The sequence below is a fragment of the Pelodiscus sinensis genome, chromosome 18 (genome assembly GCF_049634645.1).
Source record: "Pelodiscus sinensis isolate JC-2024 chromosome 18, ASM4963464v1, whole genome shotgun sequence".
Lineage (NCBI taxonomy): Eukaryota > Metazoa > Chordata > Testudines > Trionychidae > Pelodiscus > Pelodiscus sinensis.
This window is the reverse complement of record NC_134728.1, coordinates 14,983,326-15,011,071: the sequence shown is the minus strand read 5'-3', so window position 1 is coordinate 15,011,071 and position 27,746 is coordinate 14,983,326. Positions and strand designations below refer to the sequence as shown.

General features: G+C 41.8%; 2 protein-coding genes across 2 annotated transcripts in view; one reads left to right on the top strand and one right to left on the bottom strand.

Annotated features, from left to right (window-relative positions):
- RTF2 (replication termination factor 2) overlaps positions 1–27,746 on the top strand; it is a 73,556-nt gene that overhangs the window by 29,154 nt on the left and 16,656 nt on the right. The window lies entirely within an intron of this gene.
- LOC102455649 (putative beta-1,3-galactosyl-O-glycosyl-glycoprotein beta-1,6-N-acetylglucosaminyltransferase 7) lies at positions 310–13,632 on the bottom strand. The gene is made up of 5 exons (XM_006129395.4): positions 13,229–13,632; positions 9,277–9,369; positions 7,480–8,516; positions 6,116–6,211; positions 310–5,115 (listed from the first exon to the last, which is right to left on the bottom strand). The coding sequence occupies exons 3-5, from the start codon at positions 8,456–8,458 to the stop codon at positions 4,889–4,891; spliced, it is 1,302 nt and encodes a 433-aa protein (XP_006129457.1). The 5' UTR covers positions 8,459–8,516; positions 9,277–9,369; positions 13,229–13,632; the 3' UTR covers positions 310–4,888.

Here is a 27,746-nt window from a genome sequence, read left to right as displayed (position 1 = left end):
ATACCGCACTTGCAAATGAAGCCCGGGATTTGAATTTCCCGGGCTTCATTTGCATAAGCGGGGAGCCGCCATTTTTAAATCCCCGCTTGTTCGAACCCCGTGTAGCGCGGCTACACGGGGCTTGAACTAGGTAGTTCGGACTAGGTGTACCGGTAGTTCGGAATAGGAATCCTAGTCCGAACTACCTAGTTCGAGCCCCGTGTAGCCGCGCTACACGGGGTTCGAACAAGCGGGGATTTAAAAATGGCGGCTCCCCTCTTATGCAAATGAAGCCCGGGAAATTCAAATCCCGGGCTTCATTTGCAAGTGCGGTATGCCTACATTACCCTCCTAGTTCGAACTAGCGGGGTAGTGTAGACATACCCTCAATGACTTAACCACCTGCATTCTGCTACAGAGACCTTTTACGCCTGCACTTGAAAGGGAATCCTCTGAACTGTCATTCATGTTAAAATTCGACACTCTCCGAGAAGGAATGAACAAACACTCAAACTATCTTACCCATTACCAAGATAGCTTCCCCAGTTATCACCTCTAATACCATTAGCTCACAGACATCCCACTCTCCCCACCTCTAATATCATCAATTCACAGACACTTACCTTCCTTCCTCTCCCCCCCCCCCGCATCCCCCTCCTGTTCTGAAATGTGATTTGTCCTTTTCATATGTGTTCATTTTTTTTAATTGTATCCTTTGGTATATATGGTTGTGACTATTTTCTCCCACTATTTGATCTGAGGAAGTGGGTCTGGCCCACGAAAGCTCATCATCTAATAAACCATCTTGTTAGTCTTTAAAGTGCTACATTGTCCTGCATTTTGCTAGTTTATCCTGTGATTCTAAACCATGAAACTCTTTACATTTATGCTGCAATGTATTTTTAAATAATTAAGTTGTATTCTGAATTTGTTTTATACCATGGATAACTAGGGAGGCTGAGGTTGAATTTTTTAACTTCCTAAATAAGTAAGGAAACACACACAGTGGCTACGTCTACACTGCAGGCTTTTTGTGCAAAAACAGGTGTTCTTGCACAAAAACTTGCAGAGTGTCTACACTGCGTGCACGTTCTTGCGCAAATAAATTTACAGTAAAGTGTCAGAAAACAGGGCTTCTTGCACAAGAGTTATTCCTCTTCCCACGAGAAATAAGCCCTCTTGTGCAAGAGAGCTTCCACAAGAAGGCAGTATAAATCGGCAACAGGGGTTTCTTGCGCAAGTAAGCCCTATGGCTTAAGTGACTATCAGAGCTTTCTTGGCAAGAGAGCGTACACACTGCCCTGGATGCCCTTGCGCAAAAGCACATCTCTTCCACAAAAGCACATGGCAATGTGGACTCTCTCTTGTGCAAGAACTTTAACAAAAGAACTCTTCCGCAAAACAGTTCTTGCGCAAGAAGCCTGCAGTGTAGACATAGCCTCAGTGTTTGTTAAAATTCTTCACAAATAAACTGGGCTGCAAGAAACTGTTCTATAGTATGGCTCAGTTCCAAACTCAAAACCTGGATGGGAAATCACTTTGAACATATTACTCTGTTTCACTTTTTGCATCTGGAAAGGGGGAATACTTTGCTGTGTCACAAGTACAGGCCTCACTTGATATGGATAAGGTCTTATTAGAGGATTAGAGAGTTATATGGATCAACAAGCTAAAAACAGAATGGCTGTTCTAGCTAAGTTAAGGGGTAACACCCAGGGAACCATTTACAAGATAAGGTAAGCCTAGAATATAAAATGAGGTAAAAAGTCGTCCATACAGAGTACGTGCTGTATAGGGAAGGATTCGTTCTTCAAAGTAACGATAACAATCCTAAAATGTATGATGCAATGCAAATGGGTGCATTTAAATAAAAGAGCTTTGCTTTGTAACTTTGGATGTTGCCCTATCTCCACCTCTGACACTCAGTCTGATTAACTCAGTGCAGCTCTGCTGTATGATAGTTTAGTGACAAGACGGGAGTTGAACTGACTTCTTGGAAAACCCAGGGAAGAGGTCTTAGGGGAATACCAGCATAGCGGTGCTGTGACTTGGATTTGCTCATCTGGAGTATTTAATGTATACTCCAGTGTGGGGGCGGGCCCACTGATTGGTAGGGGGAGGAGGAAAGAGAGAACTTTTCCCCCACCCTGGTGATTCATAGGGGCTCCTGGCTCTGGTTGTAGCTGCAGTAGCAGTGACTGGAATCCTGAGCCCTTTAAATTGCTGTTGGCGCTCTGGGCCATGCCAAGAGCTGGCTGCCCTCGGCCCCGCCCCTTGTGGGGGTGTGGAGCCACCTTGTGCAGGGGCTTGTGGAAACTGTCAGCTCTGCTGTTGGGGGAGGGAGGGTCACATGGGAAGTGGCATTAACAGAGTTTCAGAAGTTAAATGTGAAGAAATTAGTACCGTGCTGGAGAATGGGTTAAATTAAGGGTGGTCCCTATAAACTCCCCAGAAGAATATTATGGGGAGCCTGGGATTGGGTGAAAGCCAGAAAGTGGTGGCATTAGATGATAAAAAAATGCTTGGCAAAGAATGGCAGTTCATTAAATATCATATGTAAATAAATGGCAGATGTTGGCAAAGGTTTGTTGAATGCCACTACAATTTTCAAGTAGGAGGACCCATTTGGAGTAATAGAATAAAATAGTATCTAGATGGAAGTCTCTAGATATGCAGTGTATAAATAATAGCATGTATTTTATTAGATCACATCAAAATTCACTTTAAGGAAATATAGCAGTGAATTGAGGGTCACGGGAATGAGGTTCCACTGCACATATTTTTTTGCAGGACACGGACTACTTAGATTATGTATATGGATTTCTTATTCAAGGGAGTGTGAGCAGATTTGAGAACAACCAACACCCAAATTTGCTTTTGCCCCACACTCCCATCGTTCATTTCAGCAGCAGAATTGAGTTAAGGTCTGCTAGGCAGGCTTAAAGAGAGAAGAACTGCTCTGTTCCCCATAACTAATTGAGGGGTCCAAGGAAGTGAAGACCAGTCTTTGTCCCAAACATATGGAATCCTTTCTCCATTACTTCTGTCTCTTGGTTGTTCATAGAGTCTGGACTAGGGATGTGAATTGTTAACAGGTTGGCTGGAGCAGCCTCCTATCTGGTTGGAGAGCCCCTAACCACAACGGGAGGTGTTGCACTCCAACTGTTCGCGTTAGACAGGGAGTGCTCCGGCTAAATTGGGCTGGAGAAGCCCCTTGCCTGCCCCTGTTTAGTCAGTTAACTGGTTCATTGATTAGCTGTGATTTTACATCCCTAGTCTAGAAGGGGACAACACCTTCCTGAGGCAGAACAGTGCTTTATTTAGTCCACAAATGGATTTGGAGGGTAGTATGCACATCCATGTGATGCTAGATATTCTCTGAACTCCACGGCTGTGGATTGGTGTTGGGAAGAAGTGGGCTGCCTGCATGTATCCCCAGGCACATGCCCTGTGGAATGGAAGAATGGACCTGTCTGTTGTACCTCAATCTTCTTGCCCTGTTGATGCTCCCATTATTTCTCAGTTCAATTCAGAGATCCCAGAAAGAGTTATCCAAACTCAACTACTAGCAGCTCTGTTGCTGATAAACATGCATGTAAGCATCTATCAGAGCAGTGATTATGTGCTGTTACAAAGCTAGTGCATGAGCCAGGAAGTGCACAGGCTATCAGTGCACACAAAAAATACATGAAATATACTGAGAAAATAGTTCTTGCATATGCACACTCTCTCATTTTTATAAGGTCAAATACTTAATTTCACAAATTGAAAGAAGTCTAGGTGTCACTTGACCACCAACACAATTTTTTTCACCCTATACTGTCCCTTTAAGACTTCAAAATGTAAACTTCTCCCTTGGTTCAAAATAAATGTTACTACGTCATGTAGTTAGATATCACTTTAATTCAACTTGAAAATCTTTATATTCTGTCTTTTGTTCAGTCTCTGCTTCTTATTTTCTTTAGAAACATAAATGGTGCTTTTTTCAGAAGCACATGGAACAATGATTTCCTCATTGAATCAATCACTTTAAGGAGTAGCTTGAATTTTCTGCTTTTCTTGGATAAGTCTCATATTTAATCATATGATGGTTTTTGTAGATATAGAAAAGAGTCACTTCTTTCCCTATTAAAACTTTTATTTCTCATCTTTTTGTCCATATTCTTCTGAACTTTCTCAAAAGCAGGCACTAGTGAAGTGACAGTGGTTGTACTCTGCCGGATAACTAAGGGTTTCATAACACCACTAGGAACGTTATACAGGTTGGACCTCTCTGGTCTGGCACTCTTGGGACTTGACTGGACCTGGATGAGGGATTTTTCTGGACCAGGGGAGGTAATTTCAGGGGCCCTCCCTGATGTCCCTCTCTCTACTTCCTGGCCAGCTCCCGGCCCTTCCGCAGTCCAGCTGAGCCACACGCTGGCTCCTGGCACTCACCCACAGCCCGGGGTAGCCGCACACTCTCTCCCCAACCCAGCTGATCCCTCTGCCGGCTTCCTGCCACCTCCCCCAGCAGCTTAGCTGAATCGTGGGCCAGCTTCTCCCCCCACCCCAGCAGCTTAGCTGATCTGTGGGCTGGCTTCTGGCTCCACCCTCGCAGCCCAACTGAGCCATCACCAGCTCCAGGCCCCTATCCTCCCTGCAGTACGCTGGGACTCTTTGGTCTTGGAACATCCATGGTTATGCCAGACTACGGATGTTGCTGGACCAGAGAATCCCGGATTTTAGAGGTGCAACCTGTAGTTATTAAGTTCCCAGAGATGGTAGTAAGTGAACAACAGATTAGGCATTGGATTGATGATGCCATCTTCCCTAAAATAATATTAAGTAAAGAAGTCTGTTATTTTGAGAGACATGTTGATAATTTTCTCCCATTATTTCTCCTCAATATTTTAGATGTTCAGTAGGCTCAAACATTCAACTTCATATTAAAATAGTTACTTTCCTGAAAATACCAGTGGGCTTCTAGTGCAACTTCAGCTTGCTGCAGTACTTTAAGCCTGTAGCGTCTTTCTAGGCAGTCCATAACAAGTGGGTATGTTTTGGGCTCAAACTTGTTGGCAAATAAATGAGGTGATTCAATGATCCACTGTAAATCCCCCAGTCCATAGACACAAATATCTCGGATGTAATGACCTGCAAAGACAAATTGTAAGTAGTTCCAAGCTGACTGAAATGCAGAAGGTATACATAATGGGGAATAGTGAATTAGATTTTTTTAAAATACTTTAAGGTACTACTAAAATACATGACAAATAGATATGTCTGCATGTGAAGAAGCACTATTGAAGTAAATTTAAAGACTATTACTGTTATAAAAACCAAGAACTACACACTGATTATAAACTTTAGGTAAAGAGGTGTACTTGTGGGCTGTCCCATGCCAGTCTCTGGGGTACAACAATCCATTCTTTTTGTTTTATCCTGTGCCCATATTTCCTCTGGTTTTCGTTTATGGCAGTTACAGGTTTAAATGAAAGTAAGTGATTGAATACTTAGCTAGGGTCAAACTACTCTTTAGACATCACTCTGTTTCTTCATTTTTGCCTGTATTGCTGGACTGCATGTAGGCTGACTCTGGGTTAACTTGTGGGCACATGCACACTCATTTGATCAACATGCCTATTTTTCCAATGGAAGTCAAGTAAATCTGTTTTCTTCTGTTTAGGACAGGAGGCTACACAGGTTAGTGCACTAGATACATGATCATTTAATAGATGGGAATTATGGGAGTGAGCTGTGGCTTGTAAAAACATTGCTTTTAGCTTTAATGCTACTGAAATGTCAAATGTTGAACTCTATTATTATTATTATTATTATTAGCTCAATGATAGACACACAGAAATCTTAGTGCTAAAAACAGTGATTTAGTAAATAGGTACTGTAACCGTCTGCAGTCTGTAAGATGTCAAAATATATTTGGACTGGGTACAAGAGCATAATTTAAAATGACAGTTTTTATTTGATACTTAAAAATAAATTATCCATGACTGAGACATTTCATGGATAATTATGAAACATAAGGAGTATTCTGTAATGGATTTCGGAGCAGGTGCATCAATTTATCTGTTAATGGTGTTTCATAAATACAGTGTGTTTTGAAAAGGCCTAGCTCTGTTTTCAGTGATCACATTACCTTTGCAGCCATTATGTACAACTCCTTCTTGATCTTTCCATTTAATAGCTCGTATATTTCCTTCCCACTCTGCATTTGGTGTGGCAGCTGGAGCATCTAAAAATTAAATGAAAGTTGAAAAGAGGTGTTTTTTTCTGGGTAACATAAGAAATTCTGATTCTTTGAAGCTACCTCTTAAAAGTATTGCTTATTGTTTCTTAATTTTACAGATATTAAAAATAACAGATAATAGACATATTTAATAGGTTTTCCCAATTTATTGCTCTCTCAGAGCAAGTCATCTGTATGTGGGAATAGGAGGCATGCTTAAAAGCTGCATTTTTCTAGCTCAGTAACTAGTGGTCTGCACTGCCATTCATGAGAATTGTTATATTTCAGAATTCCATCTTTTGTTTCCCAAACTATCAGGGAATATGGACACTGCAGTGTATCTACTGAGTAGGAGGAAATAACCTCCGCAGCTGATATTCAGTGGCATCCCTAGGTTCCAAGGGAACTAAAAACAGGGCTATGTAGCACTTTAAAGACTAACAAGATGATTTATTAGGTGATGAGCTTTCGTAGGCCAGGCCCACTTCCTCAGATCAAATAGTGAAAGAAAATTGGCATGACCATATATACCAAAGGATACAATAAAAAATGAACACATATGAAAAGGACAAATCAAATTTCAGCTCATCCAGAAATATAATTTATGCTATCATGTGCCGAAAGTGTCCGTCTGCTATGTACATTGGACAAACGTCTCAGATACTTCACCAAAGAATCAATGCCCACAAAAAAGATATTAGGACCACAAAAAAAAAGCAGTTTCTTGCCATTTCATCCAGAAAGGGCATTGTCTCAACGACTTGATTACCTGCATCCTGCTTCAAAGACATTTTAACACCAGACTTGAAAGAGAATCCTCTGAACTGTCATTCATGCTTAAATTTGACACTTTACGCCTAGGTCTTAACAAAGACATTAATTATCTTACCCCAATTATCACCTCTAATATCATTAGCTCACAGACATTTACCTCCCCCCCCATCCCCCTTCTGTTCTAAAATTTGATTTGTCCTTTTCATATGTGCTCATTTTTTTTATTGTATCCTTTGGTATATATGGTCATGACAATTTTCTTCCACTATTTGATCTGAGGAAGTGGGTCTGGCCCACGAAAGCTCATCACCTAATAAATCATCTTGTTAATCTTTAAAGTGCTACATAGTCCTGTTTTTTGTTTCAGCTAGACCAGACTGACACGGCTACATTTCTATTAGGTTCCAAAGGGAACTTCTTTACCTTTACCTTCCTGGGCTGAAATGTCTAATAAAGTGGGACAAGTAGGCAATTCATAGTATAAATAACATGCATCTTACCACTTAAACGATTCAGTGTAACCCAGTAGTGCTCATCCGGACTATATGTATCCTTTGACCATTCAAGCAAATCTTTTGCACGCACATCAGTCAGTGTAAATTCAACAAACTTTCTAGTGAGTACATAGTAAGCACTACCAAAATATATAGTTAAGTTATGTGGAGGATCATCCTTCATATTCTTGGTGGGATACACATAGGATGTTCCTGAATGTACATATTCTTTGTAACTAACATGCGTCCTGTGTTTCATATGAGGAGGCTGGACCACTCCAGGAGTAATATTTTTATCATTCCATTTACTTTTGATGTATTGTATAATTTCTTTGTTCGTTTTGATTGGATAATCCTGGCCACACAGATTAATAATATAATTCCACTGAGTTTTAATATTAACTAAGTCCTTCATACAATTAATATCAGCTTGTAATCTTGAAAATCCTGCATAAACAACATTTTCTCTTTTTGATGAAATAAAAACATTTTCAAAGCAGTTAACCAGGGTTTGCACTGCAGTCTTATAATCCTGTGGTGATTTTTCATCTATGTGTATGCAGTACACATTCTGAGGCAGATAAATAGCTCTGAGTAGTTTCACAAACATTTCTAGCTCCTTGTGAATTGTGATGATGTATGCCAAGGAGAAGTTGCCTTCTTCTTCTGATAACGGTCTTGTTATAAAATGCAGACTTTTCAAGACTGTAGAGCAATTGCATGAAGACCTTATGCAGTCAGACATTTCAGGTTGGTGACTAATCTGTTGACAAAAATGTCCAATTTGATTTGCAGCACTTTTCCCCTCAAAAAGTGCAGAACAAAGCTCATCTGGATAAAAGCCACATTCTGCTATATCTGGGAAGGATTTTTGTTCACTTGGTTCCTTAGAAAGTGTGTTTCTTAAATAGATAAAAGTGCAGATGAAAATACAGACACCAATGCACAATAAAAATCCTGATTTTGTTGCATCCAGTTGGTTCATTTTTTGCCTCTAGAATCTTTCTTCTGACCATAGTTCAATTAAACATAGTTGAAAATATCTAAAAGGGGGAAAATAGTGTGTTAAATTTCTTTAAAATGATGAAGGTACAATGTATTTGTAGATGCAGGAATTGTATTCTTAATGTTGCATGGAAGTGCTAAATTCCACAAGCACCAATATGGGAAGGCAGTTAGGAATAAATGTCACATTCTAAAATACATTTTATCTTTGTTACCCAGCCTTTTGCTCACTTTGATTGACAGCAAGAAGCGGTACATATCTGCTATTGTATTCTTAGAGTCTAGTTATTACATACATTGACTATATATTTGTTTTGCTTTTTCTCCCATGTCAGCCAAGAGTTACTAAATATTCAAATCTCTTTTGACAGCTGTTGTTAAATGGATGCTCCTCTGACAGGAGTAGATAGGACATAGCAGATATGTTTTGACAGCTTCATCTCTCTTTTTCTCTGTCTCTCTGAGAAATGTTTAAATGTGGAAAAACTATTAAAATAAGAGCCAAAGATCATAATATGATCTACAAAGGTATCCCTGTTGTTTGTTACCATCGTTATAATTAAAAAGTGAGACATGATTTATTTGTTTTGTCTGTAATGTCTTTATATTAGTGCTTTTGAATACAAAACCTGAAAGCACAATTTATTTTTTTGTTTTTAGCTTACTTAAACCTATCTTTAAAAGATAATAGCTGTAACTTACTTTCTAAAGTGTCTAGATCAGTTATTTCAGTTTTGTTTTAGCAAAATTGTTTAGAATTTCATGTTTTCTATGTGAAAGAATATATTTTACAGATACCTCAGATCTTAAACATGAACATTATAGTAGTCCAATTTCCCAAAGCCATTAGATGCAATCCTGAAGTATTTGGTGTAGGATATATATATCTTCCTAGGAAAGAAAAGACTTTCAATGAAATTGACAATATGACAAATATTATTTTAGGACTTCTAACCATTTTACTTACAATTGTAAAGACAGTTCATGTTTTGTTTTGCTTTATGTAATACCTTTAATCTTTATTTAAGTTAACCACTTGTAACAAAATATTGATATTTCACATGTAAACATAACATTTTGCATCTGTCAACACCACTTGATATCAGAATTTCTCAGTGTCTCATGATCAAGAACAGAAAATCGATGTATTTAATTAATTTAGATCTTTCCATAGTTATTTCTTACAATCTCAAGATTTCATGTTTTTGTTAAAAAGTTTCTAGTTTCTTTCAAATAGAAGATCAAACACAGTAATTTTGTTTTTAATCTTCCAAAGCATTACAAATAGAGGATAACATAACTCAAGTAAAATCCAAGTTGAAAATTGGAGATCTTCTATAATATATAATCTTTAAATCTTACTACTTTTGGCATATAATGTATTTATCATCTTGTCCTTACTAGAGAGCACAGGATTTCAAAGTTCAAGAATGTCTTACTTTTCCCCTTCAGCAGATTAATTCATTTTTCTGGAACACTAGATGGAAGATTCATCCATTTTGCTTCTGTGCCCTAACTGTGCATCAGTCGGCAGTGCTCTTCAGTATGCACTGAACTCGCAGGCCTCAGAACAACATTAGGAAATCAAGTCCCAGAAGAATATTTTTTCTTAGCAGCTCATAAGGGATATGTTTACTACGTAAACATATATGCAAGCTTGATTTTAAGTGAGCCTATTAATCTCTTGAAGCTGAACAATTCAGCACTCACATCAGCATCAGCCTTTTGATGTAGTAGAGAAAGCAAGAGGAGAAGAATGTTTTTGAAGGGTAGATGCAAACGTTTTCACAGCAGATATGAAATGTGACAGGCCCCAGAAGTGTAGCCTGCTGCCGACTGATGAACAGATCCAAGAATAAGTTAACATAATGGTCATTATGAACCCAGTAGCAAGGATTATGGAGCAGGGGTTTTGTGACAGTAGGGTGACACTGGTTTTGTATTAGAGCCCAAAAAAAAGCTGCTTTATAATGAGTGAATGATGAAAAGGAAACAGAAGTGTCTTTCTGAATTAGTGAATGGCAGGATCTTTAGGACATGTGTCACATGGGACATTCACTGCGCTGGGCATCGGCATAAGAATTGCATTGAAGGACAGGAAATGCAAAGTTATTAAAAGGTTTGGAAAATCCAGTAGCGCATAATTTTAGAATCTGCTTAGGAAATGCAGCATCTCTGGAGGAGGAAGATTTTTTTCTTGAAATATTATTTAATAGATTTCAAAATTGGGAAGTTACTGAGGAATCAAACTATAGTCTGTTTATTAGATTTAAACCAACTTTAAAACAGTGAAGACATTAAGTAGAATCTTCCAGGGAGTTTTCTATGGGATTATTAGGATCTGTCTTGGGTTTTTCCTATAATGTTTAGCACTGTAGTAGCTAAATATTATTAAAAAAATTTTTTTTGCATAGTATCCTAGATATATACATCTCATAAACATGTAAAAAGAGAAGATTCCTTCCCCAGTATAGAAGTATTTATTAGACATTGTAGGAATATGGTTAATATTTTAAATTTAAATGTAAAAAGTAAACATAAATGATTAAAAATCCACATTTTACATTTTCTCAAGGAAATTCTAGTAATCTCGTTTATGGTAGCACTAATTGGATTCAGATAGGAACCCGGTGTGCTAGGTGCTGTACAGAAGAAAAAAAATCCTAATCCACAGAGTTTACAGCCTAAAAGAAATAAAATGCAACAAATAGTTATAGCAAATGAATTGAGAGTAGGAAGACTAGAGACCCGTAACAAGAATATAGGATTTCCATCAGTTAAATAAAATAAATATCACAAATCTCTGCTAACAATATATGTAGATGTATTTAGCTTGACAGTGTCCTCTTAGAGAATGTGACTGTATTTAGTTTTAAATTATAGTGATGACAGTGGTTTATCTTCTCTGTAATCTCATTTTTTTGCGCCAGTTATTTACTTTTTTGTAAAGGTACTGCAAACTTTTTCAATATGCTTATACTTACTGGCATGAAGTCTTATGATTAAGTTGAAATTTCTCCTTTCTTAAGAAAACTTGAATAGTAGGCTTTGTGTGAAAAATACAGAGTTCCTCATCACCTATTTTTGAGCCCAAAGGGCTAAAGTACAGGCCCTCTAGAGTCACCACATCAGCATGGGAGTTGGAAAAAAAGTTGTAGCTCTTTCAGTGCCCCTCAGTGGGACATTTGGGTCACTGGGCATATGAATATCCTGTAGCCATTATATCTAGGCAGTATACTGAGCCGTTTTGGAGAACCTCCTGCAAAGTAGATCCACCCATTTCTACCTCTGGCAGTTCATGCAGAGGTCCTTTGCTCATTTCCTCTGTATCTGGATGAACTTGATTTGAATTTGCATGTACTAGGAAAAAAATATCTACAAGTATTCATCATAAGCAGAGAGTTATCATGGTTGCATACCCGATATTCAGAGTATCATATTATATTCTGGCCAGTATTTTCAGACGGGTATTTCAGGTGCTGACACCTCTGATACTTTTTAGATGCTGAATTCAGGTACTAAGTTGGTTAATATGTTAAAATTTCAAGGTTTGTTTATTGTAACTTTTCTGGGTAGTGTGGATGGGATTGGGGAAGAGGAACTTTTGGACTAAGATACAATTCAAGCGTCTTAATTTGAAAAAAAATTCACATTGCTTTTTAGCTATCGCAAAACGTTACTTGCAGACATATGTCCACGTGCTAGTCAGTTTCAGTTAATCAAAATCCCAGTACATAGCTTCTGGTTATTTCATTACTTATTCAGATCAATTAAAACAATCTTGCTTATAAGCATCTCTCCCTTCACTCAGATTCTGTGCCATATCACTGTATCTTTAAATCAACTACTGTATATGCACTCATGTATTTAAAGTAAAAATTTAGTTAAACTTTAGTTTGTATATATTAATAATTCAGTTAATCAAATGTCATTAGAAGAGAAAATATTTTATAAAGAAAATAAGGCATTAAAAAGTACTTATGCTTCCTTTCCAATATTTTGTTAATATGTTCTTGGGTTATTATCTGATCAAAGAGAAAGTTATACAACAGATGGTGGTAGTTTTATAGGGAAATGAGCGATTAAAGTTCTAATAAATGTTATAAAGTACATGCCCTACAGATGGAAAGAACGTAATAGCAGTGAATGTCATTTCACTTGTATTCTTTCTTCTTACAACTGTATGTAAAATAAATTGTTTAGAAACATTTTCCAGTATGGGTCTTATCCTACAATCAGTGAGGTAAATGAAATTTTTTCTAGATTCTGCTCCCCAAAAAACCCTTTCTTTTAAGTTAAAATCCTTTTAACTCTAAAAGATGAAATATTGGATCAGTACTGAGTAGAATATCAAACAGGTTTATGAAGTCTAATATTTTAATGGTTTTCTTCATTTTCTTACTGCACAAATTTTTTGAGCACTGCAATTTAATGCAATATTACTATAAAAGCTGTAAAATACTGGGTTACATAGTTGTAAGAAAATGAGTTATTTGCTAGAAATGTTAAATTGCAGTTACAAGATGTTGAATTTTATTAAGATTTTAAAGCTCTGATTTTTACATATGATGACCTTTCCTCATAAACATACATAACAGGAACTGTATTTTTTCAGACAAAAATAATATATTGAAAAACACTCTTAAAACTGAGTTGTGCTTTGGTCAAAATTAAAGCATTCATTATTGTTCTCAAAGATTTTTAAGAGTTGTAACAAATAAATCTAAACACCCAGCTTATGTAAACTCACCTTGTACAAGAGAAGCCAGACATTTGCAGCAGAATTCAATAAATCCCATGTGTAATCCATTGTCCTTCAGGGAAAATTCAAGCTAAATCCTTCATTTTGTTCCTTATGTGGAAATGTCATGTGAAATCAGTTAAATATTAACATGAAATGTTTTCATTTAGTGGTTTATGTAGCTTCACTTAACTGCTTAAATATATTTGTTCTGCAGTAGCTCCTTAATGTTCAGAAACAGCAATGTCCTCTAGTATAATAATGAAAGAGACTCGCTTGAGCTTCCTTGAATTTGTTTGTCATTGCTCAATGCAGCCTTTTAAGGAAGTAAAATGAGATTTGAGATCTGCAGAAACTACATTGTAGCTGATAGTAAATAGTATTGCTATGGCTTTAACCTCCGGGTTGCTATCACCAATGTGGAAAAACCTCTGTGCTTTTGTTAACTCTTTGCCTGCTGAAACTTTCCAATTCAAGCAGATAACTGAGTATAAAAGAGGGGTGTGTTTGGACATGCGTAGCAGCTTGACATTTACAAACAAAACCAAAATCCTCGATGAAACACTTGCCTTTCTTTGCTTTCTCCTATTCTAAATATTTTCCTTCTGCTTTTATAAAACGTAACACTTTTTAAATAAGTAAAAAGATGGCATATATGCCTGGTAGGGACTGAGGACTTTTGGTTATGAGAACTGCCTTGAGAGAGACAGAAAAAATACTTTATGAATTTTGTGTATTTGCAGTCTAAAAATAGTGAGAGTCAGCATGCAGCTGCACTTTTGTCACTTTGAACTAGTAGTCTGTTGATCAGAAGTAAGTTTAGAGATGACTAGAAATTGCTGCAGGCACTCCAAAAATGAAAGGTACTGACTTCAAAGGAAGCCCTGTGTACAGTTGCTGCATAGGGTCCTTAATAACCAATAGTGCTATTCTAGATGTGTTAATTATCACATCTCTTCAGTGAATATTGTATGTGCTGGATGACCTTTTCTTTCATAACTAAAATAAAGTTTGTTTTATCTGTAATTCATGTGCATGGGGCTCCATAAAAGGATCCTATGGAAATGAACTGCAGGATTTAGACAGTGTCCTAAACTATGGTATGTTTCTGTCATGAGTTTTTACTGGTTTTCTTGTCTCCACTCCCCACCCATCGAATTCAATCATTTTACCACATAATCTTCCTGATGATCAGTTTGAAAGAATTATGTGTTAAGACTTTTTTGTCATATATTTAGTCCTGGACATGATATAAGTGACAGATGCCAGACTACTTGAGACAGTCTGGCAGTCAGTCTTCCCATGGCTTCTGGTCCTGTTTTACGTTGACCTAGAATTGAAGGCTGTGTGCCCTGTGCAGGGCTGAGGAACCTCCCTAGCAAGGTTTATACACAGGTTATTTTTCTCACAATAAGGATGACATTCAGGCTGGCTGGCTCAGCACAGAATTCTTGGAAGGAGTGTTATACTGGTTGTTGCTGTTGGGTGATCTGGTTACTCCTAGGTTTAAAGTGAGGTAGACCATTCCAAAGAAAGCCTTTCTCCCTACAATTTTTTCAGCAACTATGTTCAAGTATATTTTCTTATTTCAGCAAAGAGCTTGTATTTACAATTCATTTGGAGGTCACTTCAGCCATCTGGGGGCTTGATGGGAAAGGAAGTATCTACTCCTGGATGACATAGGGTTACTGCAGGACTTGAACAATTTACCAGGCCTATGAGCCAAAGGGGCCAGTAAAAAAAAGGAGGAAATGGGGACCCACCAAGAAGACACCCTATTTCTCTTCCCAGCTGCCAGGAAGAGGAAGATGCTGTTATTCTTACAGGGGTGTTATAGGCAGACTCTTCTTGAGGACCTTTTGCATCAGCCTATGACAAATTTGAAACCTCTGATCATCCTTTAATTCCTCTTTTCTCACGCCTCCCCCTAGTTTCTTCCTCCCTCCTCAGACAAAATACAGCATGTGATTCTGTGTGCAAGGATTGACTACTCTGCCTACCTTCCTTCTGACTCCTGCAAAAGTTGGAAGAAGGAATGAAGTGTTTCAGCTGTTTCTTCTCCACTTGTGTATCTCCACTGCCTGCCTCTATAACAGATCCTACATTTAACAAGCCTATTTGTATATCTCTGTACAGCAGCTTGGAGCAATTGCAAGTAAACCTCCTAGACTAGGTAGATCATGCTAAGAGCTTTAAAAATGGCTGTGTAGACAGTGCTTTAAAGTTGCACGTTAGATTGGACCTCAGGCCTAAAACCCCACCTGCCTCCCTAGGCTTCAGAGCCTAACCCAAGACCCAGCTTTAAAGTGCTATTTTTAGAACATTTGCAAGAGCCTGGCTAGGCTGAGTTTGTCAACCCACGCTGTGAGGTTTTCACCAAAAGGCTGTGTAGACAAACTCTTTAGATCAGCAGTTCCCAGCCACTGGGTCATGGACCAGTGCCAGGCTGCAAACCTCTGGCTGTTGGCTGCTGCGGCTGCTGGAACTGAAGCCGGCTTCAGCCGTGGTGGCTGATTTTGCTGAGCAGTGGTGCTAGGGCCGAGGTAGTGGCAGGAAGAGGTGGAGCAGCAGGCACTTCCTTCAACCTCCCTCCCACCTAGATAAGATGGCAGCTTGGCCAGGACTCCATGCTCCCCTCCCCCCACCTATGGGGGTGCAAGACATGCTTGGAGAGGGAGGGGACGCAATGGAGGAGAGAGCGCTTGCGCCACCAATGGCTGCTCCCCCTGCCCATGCAGCAATAACAGACATGCTTCATAGAGGGAGCAGCATCGCTTTGGGTGGTGCGGCGGTGGGAGGGGGGGGCAAAAGGGTGTTGGGTGAGAGTGTGGTGGAGTCACAGGGCAAGAGGGTGTTGGCATGGGCTGTAGGGGTCAGGTTAAAAGGTCAAAGGGCACAGGGTGTGGGGTGAGGGTCAAAGGGTGTTAGGCACTGGGGGCAAGGGGCTAGGTCAGGGTTAAAGAGAGAGGGCTGGGGCTGAGGAGATGGGTTAAAGGTCAAAGGGCAAGAGGGGGTGGGTCGCAGTGGGTCATTGGTTATGGAGCTAGGTGTGGCTCAGCTCGTGCTTCTGTCTCAGGGTGCAGCAGATCTGAGGGTGTCTGAGCAGGGACAGGGGCCTCAGAGCTTGTGGAACAGGCAGTTGCAGGGTCAGTGGGGCAGGATCAGGGCTCAGCACCACAGGCAGTTATGGAGTTTGTGGAGCAAGGGGCTCTGGGGTAGCGGGGCAAGATCAGGGAGCACTGGGAGTGGTGGGACAGGATCCAGGGAGATGGGAGGTTGTCAGTTTAAGTCGGGGATCACTGGAACACAGCGTGCCAAGGATGGTAGTGACAGTGAATGCAGGACAGGCTCCAGGCAAGACAGAGGTGGTTGACAAATGGAAGTTGGCAGCAGGGGGTGTTAGGAAGCAGGACACTAGGGTCACAGGCTTGGCAAAACAGACTTGTGAGGTAATGGGGTTAGTGAGATATAGGGGATATCAGATGATGGGTTTGACAGGTTTAAACATGGAGTACCAGGGTTGGCTGGATGGGGTGAGAAGGTTCTGGGGTTGGAGGTAGAGAGATGTGCAGTGACCAGACAGGGTCAGTGGGTGAGTGGGTTGGGGGACAGGCAACATTTTATTCACATATTTGCACATTCATTATTTGTATAATGACTATGTGAATATGCAAATAAAATATTTCCAGTCCACCAAAAGTTTGTGAATGGGTTTGCCGGTTTGTGGTATAAAAAAGGTTGGGAACCACTGCTTTAGGATTATGAAGAGCAACTGCAAAACTTACAAGATTCTTGTTAGTTTTACTTTGTAGATGCTTTGGAAAGCTTAGCAGCAGCAAGTGACCAAAGCTGTCTTCTGCAGAGTTACAACCTTAGTTCACAGTTAGAGGCTGCTAGCAACTTTTAAGAACTAGAAAATCTGAATTCTACAAATTCATAGCTTAAAGTGTCTTTTCTCCTCTTCCTTTGTTAACCTTTTTCTTTCACCACCATCCTGCCCTTATTCTCCTTCCCCACACACTGAGGAAAACGAATTTTTCAGTACTTGAATTACTTTCTAATTAACCGGTCTTTTGAAATGGTTTCTTTACATAAAGGCCTCGCAAAAGTTTTTTTTAACTAGTAGTTATTCATCATCTTCTGAATCACAATGTTAATGAGGCTACGGCTACACTGCCGTTTTGTTGTGGAAGAGGATATACAAATGGCGTTCACATTTGCATATCTTCTTCCAATTCTTTTTGCGGAAGAGTTTTTTCTGATAAAAAGCCCCATGTAGATGGGGCCATTTGTCGGAAAAAACCCTCTTTCACAAGATCTCTTATTCCTCAAAAATTGAGGTTTACAGGATCTTGTGAAAGAGGATTTTTTTCCGACAAATGGCCCCATCTACATGGGGCTTTTTATCAGAAAAACCTCTTCCACAAAAAGAATCGGAAGAAGATATGCAAATGCGATCGCCATTTGCATATCCTCTTCCGCAAAAAACCAGCAGTGTAGCTGTAGCCTGAAAGAGCTTGTGATTAGCTGACACATGAACTATGGTTTGATCCTGGTCTAATAAGACACTGGTCAGTCCTCCTTTCTGAATTCTTGCTCTGTTTTTAGTGGGTGGCCGGTGTGTGGGAACAGGTAGTGGTATGGAGATGTATATTTTAAGGTCTGCTGTAGACTGTCTGGAAGAGAATTCTGGCCCTTTTTATGTTTTCAATAATTAAATGTATATACATTTAGGGAGACCATAAACAACCTAATCTAGCTTTTGGTCTGTTAGGGATATAAAATCCAGATTAATCAGTTAACCTTAGATTTAACTGGTTAACCAATGAAATGGGATCCCACTGCTATCCCCTCCTCCACGCACTGGGATGCCAGTACCATCTCCAGCCCCAGCCCCAAGCTCCTGTTCCCGATCCCGCTGAGCAGGGGAGGTGGCTCTTGACCCCCAGGGCTGGAGCAGCCCTCTGCCTGCAGTGGCCAATCTCCTTCTAGGTACTGGTTAACTAAGGTGATTAGGGTGCTGCTTCCTGGGTAACCATTCACATCCCTATTCAGAATCTGAAATTACCATTTTTGTAAAGTGTGTGCTTATATTGATATATCTATAAAGTTGGACTCTGAAGGTTTTGGGATGTTTATTGCTCCCACATTTAAATAAATGTTTATTGTAACCATCTTAAATCAGGTAACTTCACAAATATATATTTTGACTAAAGCAATTTAGATATGTTTTGTAAATAAAGAGAGCACTCACACAAAAGCAACATACATTGTGAGCAACTGAACCATAATGTTGCTCATTTCAGGCCTGTTTTCTGCTTATATTCAATGTCCTACCTTTCAGCAGTTGCAGCTTGAATCACATGTATAGAATTGATTGGCTGCTTTTTTACCCCTGGGAATTTCCTTCATTTTTTCCTCTGATTTATGAATATCTTCTCTGTAAGATGTTTTAATGAGGAAAGAGAGGAAAAGGCAGCAGTTGAGCATGTTCAGTATCGCTGTAAGCAGGTAGTTTCATAAATTGATTCATAGTTAGATTACATGAAGTCATGCCCTCTACTGTTCTCAGACAACGCCTTTAACAGGAAAGCTGATTGTCTGTCAGTGAAAACAAGGAGTCCGGTAGCACATTAAAAACTAACGTTTTCCAGAAGACTGGAAGAGGGCACATATAGTGCCCATCTATAAAAAGGGAAATAAGAACAACCCAGGAAACTACTGACCGGTCAGTTTAACTTCTGTGCCAGGGAAGATAATGGAGCAGATTATTAAAGAATTCATCTGCAAACATCTGGAAGATAAGATGATGGGAAACAGCCAGCATGAATTTGTAAAGAACAAATCATGTCAAACCAATCTGATAGCTTTCTTTGTTAGGATAACAAGCCTTGTGGATAAGGGAGAAGCAATGGATGTGGTATACCTAGACTTTAGTAAGGCATTTGATATAGTCTCGCATGACCTTCTTATCAATAAACTAGGGAAACACAACCTAGATGGGGCTACTATAAGGTGGGTGCATAATTGGCTAGATAACCATTCTCAGAGAGTACTTATTAACGGTTCTCAGTCATGCTGAAAGGGCATAACACGTGGGGTTCCGCAGGGGTCTGTTCTGGGACCGGTTCTGTTCAATATCTTCAACAACAATTTAGATATTGGCATCAAGAGTATGCTTATTCTGTCAGGCATACCAGACCTCCTAGGCACCAACCTAGATCTTCCCCACGGGTGTCTCTACACCAATGTTTCTCAAAGTGGGCTGAGGGCCTGCTGTAGGAAAACCACTAGTGGCCTGGGTGACACCTTTTTCTGTGGCTCTCCGTAGCTGGAAATGGCAAACTGGAGCCAATGGGAGTCGATACTCTGTGGCTACAGACTCTTTAGGTAAACAAAGTGGCACGGGCCGACTAGTGGTTTTCTTTAAAGTGGCCCCCTTTGAGAAAAACTGTTGGACACGAAGGTGCATTTTCACCAGCACACCAGGAAGAGAACACTCAAGGGCCAGTCGTGACATACCAGAGGACCTAGTCTCCAGACAAGACAAATATGCTCCAGATTCCGCCCTCTGCAGATGATTTTTCACACTTCCAAGATTTTTTGACGAGAATTGCAGCAGAACTTAGAATAGCTCCTCTAGAGCAGGGATTGCCAACCTGCGGCTCTTCAGAAGTTAATATACGACTCCTTACATAGGTACCAAATCCAGAGCTGGAGCTAGAGGTACCAACTTTACACTGGGCTGGAGGGTGCTCACTCTTCAATCCCAGCTCTGCCCTAGACACTGTTCCTCTCCCCCCTTTCCGCCTAGGATCTGCCACTTCCTACCCTCTTCACTGAGCCTGTCACACCCATGCTTCTCCCCCTCCAGTGTCTCCCACTGAAAGAGAGCTGATCCCAGTGGGCAGAAGGAAAAGGAGACTGAGGCACTGACTGGTGGGGCTGCCAGTGGGCAGGATGTGCTGAGAGTGGTGGTGAAGAGATGATCAGGGCTGGTGACATTGAACTGTTGCTCTTTGGCAGCGTACATTGGTAAATTCTGGCTCCTTCTCAGGTTTAGGTTGGCCACCCCAACTTTAGAGCTATTCTATCAGAATCCCAACATAAGCTTACCGGCATCCTGCAGGCCTCTTCATCCTTCAGTAGCTCTCCCTGTTAATCTTGCCAAAATGAAGCCAGCAAAAACAGTTTGGCAGATTCCTGCCTTTATCCTACCTACCTGTAAATGAGCCAACTGTAAATACTATATGCCAAGGGGTCTGAATTCCTCTTCACACACCCAGCTCCAAACTCGCTGGTAGTGGAGGTGGCAGGCATAACAGCATGGCAGGCAGCAACATTTCAGGTCCATCCCTACAAACAGAGGTAGCAAGCGTTTAGCCCTTTTCAAATGAAAAGTATACGCTTCTTCTACCCTTCAATTTCTGGTCTCCAACTACGTAGCACTATTCACCAAATACAGTCATAAGAACCATGCTAAAATCCTTGACAAATGAGGTCCTTCACACCATGAAGGATTATCAAGCTACCCAGGTACTGTGGTTGAACCTGTTAGGAGTGCACCTTCTTAGAGGAGATCCTACTGGTCCTCCTAGGAAGCAGGAATCAATCCTCAGGCTTATTTACCTGGCCAAGTGGATGAGGTTTTCCTGCTGGGCTTTGGAGTATGACATCTCCCCCTCGTGTTCTTCAGTGAAGTCTATCTTGGACTACTTACTGCAGCTCAAGAGCCAGGGTCTAGCACATTCTTCAGTCAAAATGCACCTTTTAGCCATCTCTGTATTCTACAGCTTGATCCAGGGTCAGAGGATGTTTTTTCATGACATGACAGGGGGACCTTGCAAGATTTCAGCCCCTGGTTAATGTTACCTAATTTCACTGGAGACCAACCCAGGGTTACACTAATATTGATTTATTCTTTGCCTCTATTGGCTAGAGCAAAAAGGGAATGGACACATGTACACACACATTCAATGGACACATGTACACACACATTCAGACACTCATTCACTTAGACACACGACTGGTTGCACAGAGAGTGCAGAAGAAGCTAAGCATAGTGGGTCCAGTGTGTCTGCTTGCAGTTACCAATCTGGGCAAAAGCTAATCACATGATCCGTGGTCTGTGTGCTCGCTTCTCTTATTGAGCTGGGAGGCCCCTGTCATGCACACTGAGTTCTTTTTCTGTGTCTGTCACCAAGAGGCCTACCCAGACTTCGTTTTCCTCATGCATATTAATTCCTTCTCATCTTCGCTGCACCTCTGTTTCTTGTCGTTCTCACGTGCAAGCAGAGATTACATCAGACTCCATCTAGCCCATGGCTCCTCTCCCCAAAGGTGCTGATATCACCCAGTTCACACCGCTTACACACATGTACACACTCCTTTGTCTCAGGATAGAATGTTCCAGAGCTTAAAGATTGCACAAACAATATCTGGAAGTTACAAAGCTTGCAGGAAGTTGCAGAACTTGAAACATATGAAAGCTACATGGCTTACAATAGAAATTGACATAACTTAGAACAACTGAGAGTTGTATGGTATACAGTAGCAGAGAGCCATGACTTTCAATGGCTGAAATGGACATGACTTTTAATACAAAAAGTTACATGTCATTCATTCACATTATACTGGCTTGGGCGGAGGTTTTACTCAACAGTACGACCCTTGTTCCACATTGGGACCTTAATCTGGTCGTCTCCTAGCTTCAAGCTGTTGAGCTCCTGTTGCCTGTCCCGTTTGTCTGGAAGGTCATTTTCCTAGTGGTGTTGACGTTGGCGTGAAGTGTCTTGGGGTATGTCTACACTACAATGTTAGTTCGAACTAACAGACGTTAGTTCGAACTAACATTCATAGCCGCTACACTAGCGCCCCGCTAGTTCGAATTTGAATCGAACTAGTGGAGCGCTTAGTTCAAACTAGGAAAACCTCATTTTACGAGGATTAAGCCTAGTTCGACCAAGGAACTTGCTAACAGGGAGTTGAGAGGGAGTTGAGAGAGAAGGGCGCGAGGTTCTCTTGCCTTTCTTTTAAATCTTTTTTCCAGGTCAGCAGGAATGGATGGTGATAGGTCTGCTGTTACCTGCCATGTTTGTCTTCCTCCCAGAAGAAAGAATGGATTTCATCTGCACTAAGTGCAAGCTGGTCGCCATTTTGGAAGAAAAAATTAGAGGACTGGAGGCCCAAGTGTCGACCCTACGCTTGATCAGAGAGGATGAAGACTTCCTCAATAGAAGGCAGCGTTTAATCTTGCAAACACGGCAGGCGGAAGAGACTGAGAGGGCAGTACAGGACCAGGAAGAGAACTGGCAGCATGTAACTTCTAGAAGGGGAAAAAGGCCAGCACAGGAATCCCCCAATGCTATAGAGGTAAGTAATCGCGTTCAGGCTCTCTCCACAGGCTCTGCAGTGGTGAATGCTTTGGAAGGGACCTTATAAAGAAGAAACTGCAAGGGAACACCATCTACTGGAAGGCATGGGATGCATAGTCCTAGAGATGGGGGTTCCATGACCACCACCCCCAAAAGAAGACAACGAATGGTGGTGGTCGGGGACTCCCTTCTGAGAGGGACTGAGCCATCCATCTGCCGTCTGGACCTGGAATCTGAAGAGCTGTGCTGCTTACCAGAAGCTCTAATTCAGGATGTGACTGAGGCTTACCAAAATGATCAAACCAGTTCGCTAACCCTTCCTGTTTCTCCACGTGGGAACTAACGATACAGCCAAGAATGACCTTGAGCAGGTTACTGTGGATTATGTAGCGCTGAGAAAAAGGATCCAAGAATCCGGAGCGCAAGTGGTGTTCTCGTCCATCCTCCCTGTTGAAGGGAAGGGACTGGTCAGGGATCATCGAATCGAGGAAGCAAATGCGTGGTTGCGCAGGTAGTGTCGCAGAGAGAGCTTTTGTTTCTTTGACCATGGGACTCTGTTCCAGGCACAAGGATTGTTAGGAAGAGATGAGATCCACCTAACCAAGAGAGGAAGGAGCATCTTCGCGGGCAGGCTTGCAAACCTAGTGAGGAGGGCTTTAAACTAGGTTCATTGGGGGACGGTGACCAAAATCCTGAGGGGAATGGGAAAGTCGGATACCGGGAAGAAATGCAAAGAGGAACAAGCAACAAAGGAGGACCCCTGATTCAAATGGAGAAGATAGGGCGATCAACTGGTTTTCTGAGGTGTTTGCACACTAATGTGAGAAGCGTGGGCAACAAACAGGATGAACTGGAGGCCCTGATCCAGTCCAAGAAATATGATTTAATTGGGATAAGAGACTTGGTGGGATGACTTGCATGACTGGAGCGCTGTCATGGAGGGGTATAGACTGTTCAGGAACAACAGGCAGGGGAGAAAAGGAAGAGGAGTTGCACTATATGTAAGAGAGCACTATGATTGCTCTGAACTCCAGTATATAGAGGGAGAAAAACTTGTTGAGAGTCTATGGGTTAAGTTTAGAGGTGCAAACAACATCAGTGATGTTGTGGTTGGTGTCTACTACAGGCCTCCAAATCAGGTGGATGAGGTAGATGAGGCTTTCTTCGGACAACTGAGAGAAGCTTCCAGATTGCAGGCCCTGGTTCTCGTGGGGGACTTTAATCACCCTGGCATGCGTTGGGAAACCAATACGGCAGTACACAGGCAATCCAGGAAGTTTTTGGAGAATGTTGGGGATAACTTCTTGGTTAAAGTGCTGAAGGATCCAACCAGGGGCCGTGCGCAGCTTGACCTTCTGCTCACAAACAGGGAGGAACTAATAGGGGAAGTAGAGATGGGTGACAACCTGGGAAGTAGTGATCATGAGATGGTAGATTTCAGGATCCTCACCAAAGGAAGAAAAGAGAGTAGTAAAGTACACACCTTGGACTTCAGAAAAGCAGATTTTGACTCCCTCAGAGACCTGATGGGCAGAATCCCCTGGGATGCTAACATGAGGGGGAAAGGAGTCCAGGACAGCTGGCAGTATTTTAAAGAAGCCTTATTGAAGGCACAGAAAGAAACCATCCCGATGCGTAGCAAGAGATGCAAACATGGTAGGAGACCGGATTGGCTTACAGGGGAAATCCTTGGTGAACTTAAGCCCAAAAAGGAAGCTTACAAAAAGTGGAAACTTAGACAAATGACCAGGGAGGGGTTTATATGTATAGCTCGAGAATGCCGGGGGGTTATCAGCAAGGCAAAAGCGCAGTTGGAATTGCGACTGGTAAAGGATGTGAAGGATAACAAGAAAGGTTTCTATAGGCATGTTAACAAGAAGAAGGTGATGAGAGAGGGTGTTGGGCCCCTACTGGATGAAGGAGGTAACCTAGTGACAGATGATGTGGGGAAAGCTGAAGTACTCAATGCTTTCTTTGCCTCTGTATTCACTGACAAGGTTCGCTCCCGGATTAATGCGCTAAGTGACGCAAGATGGGATGAAGATGGACAGCCCTTGGTGGGTAAAGAACGGGTTAGGAACTATTTAGAAAAGCTAAACGTACACAAATCCATGGGACCGGACTTAATACATCCGAGGGTACTGAGGGAATTGGCAAATATCATTGAGGAGCCTTTGGCCATTATCTTTGAAAAGTGGTGGAGATCGGGAGAGATCCCAGATGATTGGAAAAAGGCAAATGTAGTGCCCATCTTCAAAAAAGGGAAGAAAGATAATCCAGGGAACTATATGCCGGTCAGTCTTACCTTGGTTCCTGGAAAAATCATGGAAGGGATTCTTAAGGAATCCATTTTGAGGCACTTGGAAGAGAGGAAAGTGATTAGGAGGAGTCAGCATGGATTCACAAAGGGCAAGTCGTGCCTGACCACTCTGATTAGCTTCTATGATGAGGTAAGTGGCTCTGTGGGCGTGGGAAAGTCAGTGGGTGTGATATACCTTGACTTTAGCAGATAAGCAAATTAAGAAAAGCCTGCTTGAGAACTTATTGATTTAAGGATGTTTACTTTGTATATTTTGGCATGTAATAACAGTTTGTGTTTTAACATTTATAAAGCTTTATTTTTTTTGAATGTCAGTGTGTAGTGTCATTAAATTATTGTGTAGACCCCTTACAGTTCCTGAAATTGTAAAAATATAAAAAGTTAAAAATTTAAAAATACTTTAAAATATAAGCATTCTTATTGTCCTTAGAAATTATATTTTAAAAGTTGAATTTTGCTAGGCCTAAGTGTCCTTGTGGATACAGCTGTAGATCTGTAGATTCACATATGCCTCATGCTCAGGAGCCTAGAATCTTTTCAGAGTAGTAGTATCTGTATGCCACTGTACTGTAAGGTGAGGCTCTTTGCCCCCAAACACCTTCCTGGCAGACTCTAAATCAGGCCTGGGCAATTACGGCCCACGGGCTGGATCTGGCCTGTGGAGGCAATGGGGAACCCCAGGCAGACTCCCCAGCTTGCCCTGCGCACTGTGCAGGAAGGCAGCTGCAGGCTCCATTTCTGTTTTGAAACCGAAGGGGAGGAGGGACATTTTAGGAGCCACCCTGCCCCCAGCATATTCCCATTGGCTGGTTTCTGATAGAAACCAGCCAAAGTCTCCTGGGCTTAGTTATTCATGATGCACGTGGCCAGGCAGGCTGGGAAACATTTTAAGCTCTGCAGGCAGGAAGACAGGCTAGTTTGGCAGCTGGCAAGTAAGTCCCTTGGCCACAGCCTGCTTCTGGCACCCCCGCCCTTTCCTGCCCCAACTCTCTGCCTCCCCCCCCAACATACCCAAACCCTCTGTCCCCCTCTTACATCCATACCAAATCTAGCACCCCAATCTCCTGCCCCAGATCACAATCCCCTCCTACCCTAGGTCGCATCCCAAATCCCTGCACTTCAGTCCCCTGCCCTAGGTCACAACCACTTGCTTCATCCCAACTCCTTCCCAGACTGAAGTCTCCCTCCCGCACTCCAGTCCCTTACCCCACGCTCCATTCCAAATCCAACCTCCATTCCAGACCCTGCATCTCCTCTATTAATGTCAGGGAAGAGTGTGGCCCTCAACCATTTTCCAAAATCTTGGAATGGCCCCCTGTCAAAAATGATTGCCCACCCCGATCTAAACCCATAGTGGTTATGCCTGTCCATTGTGTGATGTTTTATGGCTTTAACCGAGAGGGATGGCAGATGCTTACTGTGCCTTGGGAAAGGATACATCCCCAGCAGTTTGCCATTCTTTCTTGTTCCACATCTGAAAATTGAGAGAGATGAGGGCGCAAATTACATCTGCTTGAGCAATCCGTGAAAGTCATGTCTGATCCTGGAAAAGAGATGCACCAAGTCAGAATTGAGGAGACTACCCATGGCAAATGCCCAAGTAACCAATTGTATACCCCCGTTCTAGTGGGGAGAAGAAATCCTCTAAAAGGACACCAGAGCCACTGATAATAGTGCCAAGATCTCAGAAACTGAACCGAGCACCATAACCCTCAGCATTGTGATAGTGTACTGAGTGCATCAGCACCAACTCTAGGATAAAGAGACCTGGAAGATATGCCATCTACTTTAAGAAGTGCTGAGCAGTAGATCTGCACCGAGCACAAGCCCAGCTCTGAGCATGAAATGGGGTCATCTTGCAAAGAAGACTCAAAATATTCATCAGCATTGAACCCTGAGGACATGGTACTGACTGAAAAGAAAGTGGAGGGAAATAGTGACACTTGAGCTAATCAAGACGAGCACCAATACAGATATTGGCACCAGGAGGCAGACCCTTCCTGATAGAGAAAACTTAGCAGCATGGGGCAGCAGCATCCCTTGTCTGTGGGACCCAGGCTACCCGTGGACAGAGGCTGCTCCAGGGAAGCAGCCCTTGTCTGTGGCTGGCCCGAGCTCCCCACAGACAGAGGCTGCGCCAGTATCCCATAGAGCAGCCATTGTCTGTAGCAAGCCTGGGCCCACTGTGGACAGAGGCTGCTTGGCATCCCTCCAAGCACTGGCTCCTGCCTACATATCACCCCTCTTCGCCTGCTGCCTCTGTGCAGAGCTGGCATGCGCAGAGAGCTGTCTTAAAAGCTGGCTCCCCACACATATCGGCTCCCACCTACCCTCTCACCCCTCATTCTGATGCTCTTTCCCCTCCCCCCGTGCTTCTCCCTGAGGGCACTGGCTCCAGCCTCCCCCACTTGCGGCCTCTAATACAGACACAGCAAAGGGGGTGGGGTTCCGTGTAGTTGTTTGGATTAATCAGTAAGCCTAGGCTTAACTGTTGATCATTTATACAGCTATACACTACCATCCCTAGAGTATTCTACCTGCCTTTTAGGTGCTTAAAATGATAGTTTTGGCCTTGTACATAAGCTTTGGCTTTTCTGCAGTGTAGTTCTTCATTCATTGTGAAAGAGTTACACTGTAAAACAGAGAAGATTATCTTCCCTAAATCCCTGATTTCCCCCTCTCCCCAACACAGCTTCAACAGTGGCTCTGTTACCCATTCCCCCAGATTTTCCAGCACTTGGGTTATCACAGATCAGAGAGTGAAAAAAATACACAAGATGAAATATTTAATGAGCAAATGCAACCTTCCAGCATCGACAGAGTACAAACTGAA

Bases quoted from the DNA above. Each gene is read 5' to 3' on its own strand.
- LOC102455649 (XM_006129395.4), bottom strand. From the start codon at position 8,458: ATGAACCAACTGGATGCAACAAAATCAGGATTTTTATTGTGCATTGGT. The intron at 6,212-7,479 runs GTAAGATGCATG...TTTAATTTTTAG, and splicing joins TACACTGAATCGTTTAAGTG to ATGCTCCAGCTGCCACACCA. The intron at 5,116-6,115 runs GTAATGTGATCA...TTGTCTTTGCAG, and splicing joins TGTACATAATGGCTGCAAAG to GTCATTACATCCGAGATATT.